Source organism: Orussus abietinus, unplaced genomic scaffold (assembly GCF_000612105.2).
Source record: "Orussus abietinus isolate OABI.00-Male unplaced genomic scaffold, Oabi_2.0 scaffold210, whole genome shotgun sequence".
Classification (NCBI taxonomy): domain Eukaryota; kingdom Metazoa; phylum Arthropoda; class Insecta; order Hymenoptera; family Orussidae; genus Orussus; species Orussus abietinus.
Window position 1 is genome coordinate 60613 of NW_019394372.1, and position 12731 is coordinate 73343.

The following is a 12731-nucleotide window of genomic DNA, read 5'->3' on the forward strand; positions in this document are numbered from 1 at the left end:
TATGTTAATGGTCGCGTCCAGAATCTCTTGATCCCTCTTGCTGATCAACTTTTATGCCATTAACATTGCATACTTGAGTGACTTAGAATTTCTTTTATTTGTAAATCAGGTAAAATCGGAACTGACGTTAATTATAGCGTTCGCAAGTGAAATTTGAAGAAACAGCTCCCGGACATTTCGAAAAGTACGATCGTTCGCGTTAAAGTGACTTGAGCAGGATGATAGCAGCAGGCTTTCAGAATTTAGGGGAATTTTTGAGAGGATTCTGTAAGAGGGATAAAGAAGGCTGCGAGAAAGGAGGGGAGAGACGAGGAAGCCTCGAAAAGAAGCGTTAAGGGTGGAGGATAGAAATCAAAAACGAATTAGCAAGTCGGTAAAAATGACCACTAATAAATCATCATTTATTCTGATACATCAGTTTATTGGCTACCCTTCACCCCTGTACAATCGACCAAGAACGTTCAACGTATCCGAGTCGGTAGAAAAGCTACTTTTTAAAAAATCTTCATAAACTTTCAATCAACCAACAACGAATGAACGTTTATAATTAGTTGGAAAATAGCCGAGTTTATTTTTATATCTAAGGTCTGCTATCAGAAACGGATGAGTTTTACAAGATAGCACTGCAATGAATATCTCATTGCTCGGCCCTAAATATTACATGCTTTATACATTGTTTACATTGAATTAATTAATTACAAGGGGCGAGTTGACACCGTGCTTTGCGCTGCAGTTTCCTTGGGCAGGATTGGCCGCCATTTTCGGCTTGACGCTGGACAGATAGATACGAAATATTAAAACTTAATAGTCTCTTAATGTCATTTTATGCATTTATAAAAATTAAGGATCTTACTTTGATCATCCTAAAACTGGTAACGCGTCCTGTACCGCAGGTAACACTGCAAGGAGACCAAGGTGACCAATCAGTGACCATGCAATCCACAGGAGGTAGGATCAAAGCTCTCGAGGGCTGTTCGCCAAAATTAGGACCTCGAAGAAGTGGTTGTCCCGTGAGGGCAGCTCTCACCTGAAGAACGTCGTAACAAAAAAAAAAAGAAAAAGTAAAAACCTTACAGTTTATATAAGGCTAAAAAATCCTAAACGTTCTATGGTAAAAAGGAGTCAAAATTTATAATTCTTCATCTTGAAGGAACGAGAGATAATGTCGAAATCTTGTTAATAAGGCATCTGCCATTGTTTCTCTTACAACGCTGCAAGTATTGGTGCACTCATCCGTAGTCAGGAAATTATTCCTGTTTCCACGACAGCCGCCATATGCAAAAGGCACGCACATCAGTTTTCGCGAGTCGAAAGCCCACCTCTGGAAGTAGCCTCTGCAGGGTCCAGGGTCAGCCTCTTCCATGCACACCACTAGAAGAAGAAGAAAAATTCATTCGTCTGTTTCATGGGAGTAATATCAATCGCAAGACTGTCACAATTTTCGTCTTCTTGCCTTTTGCCGTTGCCATGTCGAAGGTGCAATCCGCCTGCTCCAGGCAAGGCCTTTGCTGAAGAAGTTCCACTCTACCGGAACATTCCTCTTGCAGAGACGGCTCGACCATTAGCAACCTCGTCCTAAGTTTCACTCCTTTACCGCAAGTGGCACTACAAGGAGACCAGACTGACCAATCCGTAACCTGTACATATATAGGACAAAAAATAAAAACGATCGATTTTTTCTTCCTCGAACTTTACAGGAATTCTTAAGGGGATGTCGAAGTCAATTAAAATAATCGAATTGATCCGAGCACCACTTGGTAAATGAAAAAAAAAAAAAATAAGCAACAGCAATTACCGGTTGCCATGATGTCTCATGAAAAAAGAAATAGGAAATTTACGTAACCTGTACATATATAGGAAAAAAATAAAAACGATAGATTTTTTCTTACTGAAAATTTACACGAACGCTTAAGGGGATGTCGAAGTCGATTAAAATAATCGAATTGATCCGAGCGTCACTTGGGAAATGAACAAACAAAAAAAAAACGTAACCTTGCAGATAGGATCTGGGAGTTCTTCCGTTCCAGGTGCACAAGGTGGCTCCATGCACTTCTCCTTCTCAACCAACGAAATGTGAGGACACTTCTTGCGACTCAATCTGTCCCTGAATCTCCTGGTGCGCATTTTGATCCCAATCCCACAAGTCGCGGAGCATTCCGACCAAGGACCCCATTCCGTCGTCTCACAAACCGCGTCATTGTCGATCTGCAGACCTCTACTTTCCTCTTCACCTCTGAAAGAAATATGACATTAATATAACTGGTATAATTTCTATATTTCCAATTTTATCCGTAGTAGATGTATCAGTGACTTACGGACACTCTGGCAGAGCCGCCACGCACATCTCCTTGGAAATAAGCTGTCTGTTACAGTTCATCATGGCTGCCTTCTGAGGGATCCTGTACTGTCGGGTTCGCATCCTTAACCCTTTCCCGCAGGTTACAGAACACTGGGACCACGGGGTGTACTCAGTCGTCTGACATTCGGCTACCGGGAAAGAAATAAAATAAGTGATTCCGTCGTGCCAAGTACGTAATTCCGATTTTTTCTCAATTTAATATGCAGCGACTTTTTGGTGCCAAGCCATGGAGACCTCAATGAAAGGCAAGACGATGTGGTTTTATTTAATACTTATACCGAGGCTAACAACTAAAACTAAATGACTAAATGTTACTCTTGAGGTATCGGAAACTTCCTTCTGCGCGTGTCAATAACAAAATGTGCTTTTTTCTGCTGTACAATTGACATACGCCTAGGAATCTGTTCGGTGTTTTCGGCAACCTCCAGGGCAGCGATCTGTTGCCTCAGGGCATCTTCGCTGCAGCTTCGAGGGATGATCTCTTCACGGGTTAGATACATTCTAGCCAAGGGTAGCATCGGTTTTCCAGTAGGATCGTAGAAAGGCGACCTGGGGTCTTCAGGGTAAGAAGTGGTGATGGGCTTCATTTTCTCCCGCGGGTTGGTCTCCGAGTTTGGAGACATGTAGCTGATACCATTATCGGTACCGGCGTCCCAGGGGTACAGGTCGATGATCATGCTCTTCGCCCATGAACAGTCCTTTTGGCAAAGGTTCAACTTGCTGATGCCGACCACCCAGTCGGGCGATGGACCCAACATGGACGCCACCGAGACCAGGGGATGGTTCCGGTCCACCCTAAAAGTAGATTAAAAAAGCTGCATTGAAAAGGAAAAATCATAATCACAAGACGTTTGATGGTCGTCTAGGTAGTGAAGTGAAACTTCGGGATGACTTGAAGACCTCGAAAATTTCTGAATCTATGCGGACGATACCATACGAAAGTGGTATCGGATTTTCAGAATCATGTCTTTCGAGTAGCTATGGACATATGAGTTGCATTGAGTGTAGAAGTAACCGTGGAATTAACTGGAGAGGGCTTACTTAAAGTTAGTGGTGGTGTTCGTGTTGACGTCCGGATACCACAACCCAGCAGCTTTGATCAGCGTCTTCAGGTGTCTCGCTTTCTCCCTGAGTTCAGCTTCCACCCCTGAGGCTGATCCCCATTCGGCTAGTTGTCGAAAACCGTCGGTGGCTATGTGATCCCGACCCCAAAAGGAGAAGTTGCTTTCATGGGAAGCTCCGATCAAGTCGCTGAAGTGAGTCAGCCAGGCTGAGAAGGGGAAGTCCTTGGGGTGGGTTATGTTGGACCAGATACCCTCCATGATCAACTGCAACGAGAAACATCAGCACTAAAACCATCATCCCTCCTCATATTCCTCTGTACTAAATTCAGGATTAATTCCTGACAGGCAAAAATGATGAGAAAGATTCGTCATCTCATTTCCATGAACTTATCTCAATATTGATGTGAATTTTTTGTGTTTAATTAACTTGTGGAAAATATGTACCGATCAAGGTACTTACGGAATACTTGGCCTCGTCACAGGCGCAGCATCTTTCTTCGGCCGTTTCGATTTCTGAAGCGCTGGTTTCGCAGACAGTCTTGGTTAGTCCTCCGTCCTCAGCAAACCACCGATCACGGTTCTCCAAAACCATGGCGCTGAAGATGACACATCCAGATCCAGCAGGTGGAGCTTTCCACATAACTTGGATCTGCGCCAGAGACATCGTCTTACGTTTACGGCATACAAGGGGAGGGCAAAAGCGGTCAGGGGAGGAAGAATCGGGAAATTTTATACAATCCTGAGAAGAATGGACCGTATAGAGTCCTTTGGCCGGAAGCCAGCCAGGACGATTTACTTTCAGACTTTGAATTAAGTCCACGGGTTCACAGAGAACATTCTCGATACGATTCCCTGAATTCAGACTTATCTAAGGTCAACGATGCTCTTTAAGAACCCCTTTCTTCCTTCCACAACTTGGACTTAATTGAAAGCTATTCTCGATGAAAAAAGGTCCTTTGGATTTAGGAGAGATACTTTTGAGAGATTACCTCCGATTTCGGATAGTCGGTCGCCTCGGAGATCGTGTTGACACAGTCCTCGTTGAAGGAAGTCAACGAATCGGAAAACAGCTGGAAGAATCCAACTCGGGCATTCGAGCTTTTAGGTGAGTGTTGGGAATCCAAAGAGAGCGTGAATCTCGTGAATTGCTGAAGCCTTTCGTGGGTGCGCGACCCTGAAAAAGGTTCAACATATCAGCGCGCGCATCTCTTCAGGCACCTCTTCGTATTCTCCTTTAACAACACCTTCCATTCTCAGTGCCCTAATTGTAGAACCTTTAAGGTGAAGTGAAACACGTCGAGGAACTTAATCGATGTCGATAAAGAAAATATTTCTAAATACCTACGTTGCCGACGTTCATTTTCATATTGATAGCTATGTCGAATTATATTGGATATTGTATTAAATGGCATACTCCACCTGTCGTTTTTGTACAATAAATATGAAGAAATCGAAGTAAAACTCCAGAAATCCTCTGGATTCGTGCTTTCTAGGGCCCTAATTGACTGCAGAGGGACACCCTGCGTCATCTGTGATTTCCAGATCAATTAAATTTTCACCCCGAGATCTCGTATTCCCATCGTTTTATCATAGAAGCGCATACGACACTTTTTTTGCCTTTATCCCGTTGAAATGCGAGTTTATCGATTACCAGAGTGTTCTAAATTGTCGTAAAATGTCCTGACCCTTTCGCTTCTCATATCAGAGCCTTCGATAATTGTATATTGATCGAAATATGAGAGCTCGACGCCATTTTGGTTCTGGACTGGGCTAAGTTAAAAAATTGTTTCCAAACATCCAAATTTTCAATGTGTCAGGACAATTCTTAAATGATCAGGAGTGATGTGTCAAAGTTTCGAACAGTTTGGTCCAATACCTTTAAAAATGAAGTGTTGTATTCGAATGCGTTTGCGTTTTGCAATTTCATGCGTTTTCATAATTTTTTCTACCAGATATACAAAACATTTCGTTTCATGGTTAATACAAGTATTCTTTAAATATTATCTTCCGAATACATTATAAACGTTTTAAAAATATTTAAAATCGAAATCACACGTCTTGCTCCCATAATGAAATAGCGGAACAAAAATATTAGAAAAATTTCTCGTGTTTGTTGATACTAAATGAAGTGTCCGATAACAATCGTGAAGTAAAAAAATGTATTTTTATTATGTTCATGGGTTAAAAAATAAATTTCTATATATGTTTATAAATGATTGAAACTAAATATGTCATTGAGATTTTGAAGAAATATTTCAAATGTCTTCGAATGAAATCTAGAAGAAATCTTAAAGAAATCTGTCGCTTGAGATATTTAGCAAAGATTACAAAGAAATATTTAGAAATTATTCTATGCTACTAGGGGGGTTTCACTTCACCTTGATCGAAGTCGATGAAGAAGATTTTTCTAAATACCTACGTTGCCGACGTTCCTCTTTATATTGACAGCTGTGTCGAATTATATTGGGTATTGTACCAAATGGCATACTCGTTTTCGTACAATAAATATCAAGAAATCGAAGTAAAACTCCAGAAATCCTCTGGATTCATTCTTTCTAGGGCCCTAATTGATTGCAGAGGGACACCCTGCGCCATCTGTGATTTCCAGATGAATTACATTTTCACCCCGAGATCTCGCATTCCCATCGTTTTAGCATAGAAGCACATACAACACTTTTTTGGCCTTTATCCCGTTCAAATGCGAGTTTATCGATTACCAGAGTGTTCTAAATTGTCGTAAAATGTCCTGACCCTTTCGTTTCTCATATCAGAGCCTTCGATAATTGTATATTGATCGAAATATGAGAGCTCGACGCCATTTTGGTTCTGGACTGGGCTAAGTTAAAAAATTGTTTCCAAACATCCAAATTTTCAATGTGTCAGGACAATTCTTAAATGATCAGGAGTGATGTGTCAAAGTTTCGAACAGTTTGGTCCAATACCTTTAAAAATGAAGTGTTGTATTCGAATGCGTTTGCGTTTTGCAATTTCATGCGTTTTCATAATTTTTTCTACCAGATATACAAAACATTTCGTTTCATGGTTAATACAAGTATTCTTTAAATATTATCTTCCGAATACATTATAAACGTTTTAAAAATATTTAAAATCGAAATCACACGTCTTGCTCCCATAATGAAATAGCGGAACAAAAATATTAGAAAAATTTCTCGTGTTTGTTGATACTAAATGAAGTGTCCGATAACAATCGTGAAGTAAAAAAATGTANGTCTAGCCGTTGTGTGAGTTATGTACGTGCAAAATACGCACACATTTTTCGCTCGTTGCTAAACACTGCCCATTATGCGTCGCGTCTCCCTCATCCGAGCGAGAAAGTACGTTTTGATTACCACCCACCGAATCCGATCCTAATGCCATCTAGCGGTGGAAGTCATCGTCCTCACTTGGTGGTGAACGCCGTTAAGCCACATTGTTCCCAGACATCTGACTGTACAAACCTTGAAGACTGATCGTGTAAACGGCATTCGCGATGTAAGTGCTGTCCTTTCCGCTCATCAGGATCTGGTATCCTCCATCTCCAGGAGTCCTAGGACTGGTGGAATGTTCATTCGATGGGCGAACAGGACATGCCGATTGGACAATGGCGACCAAACAAGCCGCCAAGATATATCGCAACATTTTCCCGGCTGGAAATAGAAAACATGGAGCATGATACACGGGCGATAAATTGCATTAAAAGGCCCGACATTGTCCAGGCGGTGACGATAAAAGCTACCGAAGAAATTCCCGATTTCCTAAATCGCGAAGTCGTGCCAGGGAAAGTTGGAGAAACCGATTCTGGTCGGAGGGTCGAGAGAGTTGGCTGAGATCGTTCGTCTTTTTCCAGCCCTCGAAATTGCCCCCCTCGACTTCATGAGCGTAATTTACCTTGGTCGGTGCCTGGATTACCTACTGGGCCGATTACGGCAATTACGTCTCGCGTATATGGCCAAGTTGCACGATCGAGCGTACTCGATTGCGCGATCTAGATCTCCTGGTAATGGCACTGATGTGTGCCGGGAAAGACTGACTCTTCGTACACTTCTCCCTGATAATGACCCCGATGATAATCCAACCGTGCAAATAGGAAATAGGAGAGAGTGTACTGCATCGCGCTGTACATTTCCCTTCCGCGAAGATTTCGCAACCTCGGAGTCTCACTTCTGGAGTTTCACATTGAGGACTTCTAGTCTCATTTCGAAGTCTACTTTGGAATCTTATTTTAGAATCTCATGTTGTGGTTTCATATTCCTGGCCTATTTACTTTGAAGACACATCGTGTAATTCTTATTTTGAAATTTTAATTCGGTGGCTTATTTTGGAGCCTCTAGTTTTCTCTTGTTTTAAGATCTTACTTCGAAATCATGATTTGCTGATGGTGGTGGCTGTCGAATCTGGTGGTTTTATTTTGCCGATTTATTTCGGAGTTCTACTGCGATGACATTTCGTGTCGTCTTATTTTGGAGTCTTTATTTCAAGTCTTATATTCGAATCTCACGTCGGAGCTCTATTTTTCTGGTTTATTCTAGGGTCTTCATATCGATGGATGCTGAAGACTTATTTTTGATCCTTGTCACGAGATACTATTTTTAAATAATTCCGAATCTTATTTTTAAGCCCTAGCTACTGACGTCGCCGATTTAACCAGTTCGTCCAGTATTATCAATTCTTAAACCACGGACTTTGTATCGAGAGCCGCGAACTTAACACTTCGCAGACTGGACATTTTATTGCTGGATGGGAATAACGCGTGATTTCTTGTCATGTGTTAATATTTAGCAACGAGTCATGCATTCGTTCGCGTTCTTGTTTCGCAGCGCCCGGAGAGAGGATAATGGCGACCCCTGGAGCGTCGGCCGACCCGATGAGCGAAAGATCGTCATGGCTGTCGCAAAACGGAACGAATTCCCGCGAGAACGTGCAATTGTGCGTCTCTCTGGGAACGAGGACGTTACATTTACCGGTCAACTCTGATGGGCTTTGGAAACAGACCCGAGACCGAGACCATTACGAGATCTCGCGTGGGTGTAGATCTTTGGGACGCATTCGCGACGCTGTTAATGGAAATCGCGAAACTCGTGACCTCAAAAAATTGACAAAAAATGAGAAGGCCCGGAAATATCGCCCCAACTTTTAAAATCACCTGAAAAATATCTTGATTTGAAAAATTTAGAAATATCACACAGGTGGAATTGACAATATAGAACGCATTCGCAACGATGATAATGGAAATCGCAAAACTCGTGACCTCAAAAAATTGACAAAAAATGAGAAGGCCCGGAAATATCGCCCCAACTTTTCTACTCACTTGAAAAATATCTTGATTTGAAAAATTTAGAAATATCACACAGGTGGAATTGAGAATATAGAACGCATTCGCAACGATGATAATGGAAATCGCAAAACTCGTGACCTCAAAAAATTGACAAAAAATGAGAAGACCCGGAAATATCGCCCCAACTTTTCAAATCACCTGAAAAATATCTTGATTTGAAAAGTTTAGAAATATCACACTGGTGGAATTGAGAATATAGAACGCATTCGCAACGATGATAATGGAAATCGCAAAACTCGTGACCTCAAAAAATTGACAAAAGATGAGAAGGCTCGGAAATACCCCCCAACTTTGTAACTAATCTAAAAAATATCTCGATTTAAAAATGTAGAAATATCAAACAGGTCGAATTGAAATATAGAACGCATTCGCAAAGATGATAATGGAAATCGCGAAATTCGTGACCTCAAAAAATTGACAAAAAATGAGAAGGCCCGGAAATATCGCCCCAACTTTTCAAATCATGTGAAAAATATCTTGATTTAAAAAATGTAGGAACATCAAACAGGTGGAATTCAAACCAACAGTAACAACAAAAAGCGATGATCCAACCACAAGAAGCGTGGGATATTGACCGATTTCTGGGAAACTGATAATAACACAGAAGTCCTGCAACAATGGACCATGATAAAGGGACGTATCGCCCGGTTTCTCCGGACATCCTATGCGGATGCAAATACTGTTGAAAAACAGTTGATTAGTGTTAACATCGCGCGATAAAAGGCTTCCTCTTAAATTTCTTTGGAATAACAAATCCTAAACTGAACATTTTCTAACAATACTATTTTTCTCATCCTTTCGAAAAATGTACATTCCTATAATCAGGGGATCATAAATTCATTTTCAAAAAAACTCACGCACAGCGATCTGGTGACAACTACATGAATGGCCGATAAGCGACCATTCGAAACGACAAATATGGATATGGATGTCCCTTTAACTTGGTTTGATAAAAGTGACCGAGAGTAAAGAGCATCACGACTAATGTTAAACGGAACATTTTCTAGCAATACTATTTTTCTCATCCTTATCAAAAATGTACATTCCTATAATCAGGGGATCATAAATTCATTTTCAAAAAAACTCACTCATAGCGAACTTGCGACAACTGCATGAATGGCCGAAAAGCAATTGCACGAAACGACAAATATGGATATGGATGTCCCTTTGACTTGGTTTGATAAAAGTGACCGAGAGTAAGGAGCACTGCGAGTAAGAGTAAAGAATCATTGGAGGAATGACGGGGTATATATCTATTGCGGCTTTTTTTCCTCGGTTCGTCATCCTTTCACGAGAAACACAACTCGCACTCGGGGCTTCGCCTCGGGCCGAATTTTACGCGCCTTATATATTTAATTATTGCAACATGAGGCCGAGTGCTAATTAAGAGACTCGCCGAATAGGTTATGTACACCGGTTGCGATCTCACGTAAGACCGCACTTATGCCCCGAGAGAATATCGGTACATCGATGGTCGAATATTACGAGAGCGCATGTGCGGATTCATTGAGTTAAGTAAAACGAGATGCTGTCCGAAGATTGATAAATAAATTAGACGACCCGAAAGGTTTCCACGTGGTCGAACGAAAATTAAACGCAATATTCCTGCGCAATATCCCGGAAAATTGATGATCCATATCCAAGTGAATTATTTCCCTATTTTAATACACAACCTTCAACGGTAATATTTTTAGGGACTGATATTACGTTTACGAGTGATTTATTTCCCGATGCGAATAACCTTTTCTCTTAATGTTGGAAAGGATCAATGATACATTATCAAATAATTTATTTTCTTACTTAAATCATTTTCTTTATAGGAACTATTAAATGCATAGACGTTTATCGAAAGAGTATGATAAGTACAAACCGTATCGGCGTTAGAAAAGATTCTGGTCCAAGCAAGTTCGTTAATGAGGTAATTGCTGCGATTCTCTAATTAAGGAAACAGGATTTCCCTCGAGTTGTTTTAGCCACTGCGGTGAAATAAAAGATATTGTCACGAAACTGTTGAGGTTAGTCGTTCTTAGACAATAATTCATTATGATTCTTGAGAAACGGTTTAATAAAAAAACCGCATTGACAAACATTGCACCGATTTCAAGTCACAATTTTCGGGGCCTCAAGTGGATTATTTGTATGATTACTGGATCTCTTTCAAAGTGGACAAATTAAATGCCTAGCTGGTGAGTCACTTACGCGTTGTTTGCGTTAATAAATGTTAGTAAAAAATACCCACGAGCAAGAGGAGACGGACCAACTCACCAAGTTAAGTAAACCGAGAGACTGACGAGATACGACTAAACGGGACGACGAAGAGGGAGCGGCGACTATCGCAGATCGGGAAAGTCTGTGGTAACATTCGAAATGTATCAGAAGCTTGATACATCGGTAATATTACTCATTACATGCCGCTAATACTCCATATTTAACGATATCCAACCTTCGGGCATGACTGACATTAATAATTAAATCCCAAGAAAGTTCCATTGATAAGAGAAATTCTTCCGAAAATGGCGCACGTCGATCTCGTCAGGTAATTCCAAAAAATGACAATGTACACATCAGACCACTGCAGTTAAGTAATGCTGTTACAAATATTCACTTTTCTCATTTATTATTTCTTTATTTTAGGTCATCGTACTCTCGCGCTTCGGAGGTATCTTCAATTGGCACGAGGATGGCTCGGATATCGAAGTAATGATGAAGATGTAATTGAAATTGACCTAACGTTTCGAGTCAACGGTAAGTGCAGGAATCAGGGTAACAGGAGGTGTCGGAATATGAAGAGGCAGTCGGTAACATTACCCGGTAATATTTCGAGTTATTTATCGAGAGTCACGAGGTCGGTCGCGGGTCAGCGTATCTTCATAAGCGTTGACTCCATGCAGATAAAGTACAGTCTTATAGTAAATGCTTCTCTCAGAATTATATATGTTCCGTGGAGAACTGTTTACTCGTGGCGGTAGATAAGCTAAGGGCCTGGAGAAAGCTGAAAAGGATCGAAAAGCAAAGTGAAAAGCATTTTCCCGTTCCCGACGCGGTAATGTTAAAGCCTTAAAGGCTTAAGATGATATGAAAGGGTCATTCAATATATATAGAACGTCAAAATATATATAAACCTTTATCCAAACTGGATGCATCGAATCATTTGAAACTTCAACGCGTGATAATTGAGGCCCTTCCTTAGGGCCTCAAAAATCACGTGCCGAAGTTTCAAATGTCACGGCGCACTCGGTTTGAAAAAAAGTTTTATAAATGTTTCGACGTTTTATATATATATCGAATGACCCTTTCATGTCACCTTAAGCGACGTATAATGCCTCGCGTCAAAATAATTATTTTCTCGCATCGATAAAGTGTCCTTTAGTTAATGCGGCTCATTGAACAATAGTTTCCCTTTGATCGATTTTTGTCTCTCCTTGATATAATGCCACAATTTATTTTAACGTCCGGTTAAAATTAGTCTAAGTCCCTGCTAAAGGCATTTTACGAGCACAGTTCAGCTCGATAAGCCTCTACTTTAAGATTTCATTAAGCAATTTAGGGCAAGGAAACGCGACGCTTTGGGGCTCGTCTACGCATTCCGCGTTGCAAAAAATCTCCTCCTACGCAGACTCTTTCCTAGCCTGCCCTCCTTTAACATCATAAATCGAAGAGTGCAAAACCTAGTACGAGCATCGGTCGTTTCATCTCGGCTTGGTTAAAAATTCGCAATGGTACACCATAACAGGCTCAAAATCATTAATCATCATCCAATCTCGCGAACTCGATTGGTCAGTGCCCTGAAGCATAAAAAAGGCTTTCTTGCATCTTCCAGTCGAGCTCTCGCTCGAACATCTCACGTCATCGAAATAAATCTCACCGACGCGTGCTTTCATATGTTCGTTTTACGCATCATAGATATATTGCACTGCCAGTTTGAAATTAATTCTAAAATGAAGACCGGAGACCTAAAACGCATTACTGCGTA

The 12731-nt window shown here is 41.0% G+C and overlaps 1 protein-coding gene across 4 annotated transcripts; it reads right to left on the bottom strand.

Annotated features, from left to right (window-relative positions):
• Positions 1-400: 400 nt before the first annotated feature.
• LOC105704473 (spondin-1) lies at positions 401-11108 on the bottom strand. Of its 4 annotated transcripts, none has more exons than XM_012433702.1 (12): positions 11024-11108; positions 6882-7070; positions 4413-4597; positions 3884-4072; positions 3401-3687; positions 2751-3154; positions 2316-2487; positions 1993-2233; positions 1454-1637; positions 1208-1371; positions 854-1027; positions 401-772 (listed from the first exon to the last, which is right to left on the bottom strand). In XM_012433702.1, the coding sequence occupies exons 2-12, from the start codon at positions 7060-7062 to the stop codon at positions 692-694; spliced, it is 2262 nt and encodes a 753-aa protein (XP_012289125.1). In that variant the 5' UTR covers positions 7063-7070; positions 11024-11108; the 3' UTR covers positions 401-691. The 4 variants fall into 4 exon arrangements, with proteins under 4 accessions (XP_012289125.1, XP_012289144.1, XP_012289135.1 ...); XM_012433721.2 differs by having other exon boundaries at positions 10998-11027; XM_012433712.1 differs by lacking the exon at positions 11024-11108 and adding an exon at positions 10629-10736.
• Between the last annotated feature and the right edge of the window lie 1623 nt (positions 11109-12731).

Coding starts and splice junctions, on each gene's coding strand:
- LOC105704473 (XM_012433702.1), bottom strand. CDS start 7,062: ATGTTGCGATATATCTTGGCGGCTTGTTTGGTCGCCATTGTCCAATCG. Junction 3,688..3,883: donor GTGACGAGGCCAAGTATTCC/GTAAGTACCTTG, acceptor TTCTCGTTGCAG/TTGATCATGGAGGGTATCTG. Junction 1,372..1,453: donor CGACATGGCAACGGCAAAAG/GCAAGAAGACGA, acceptor TTCTTCTTCTAG/TGGTGTGCATGGAAGAGGCT.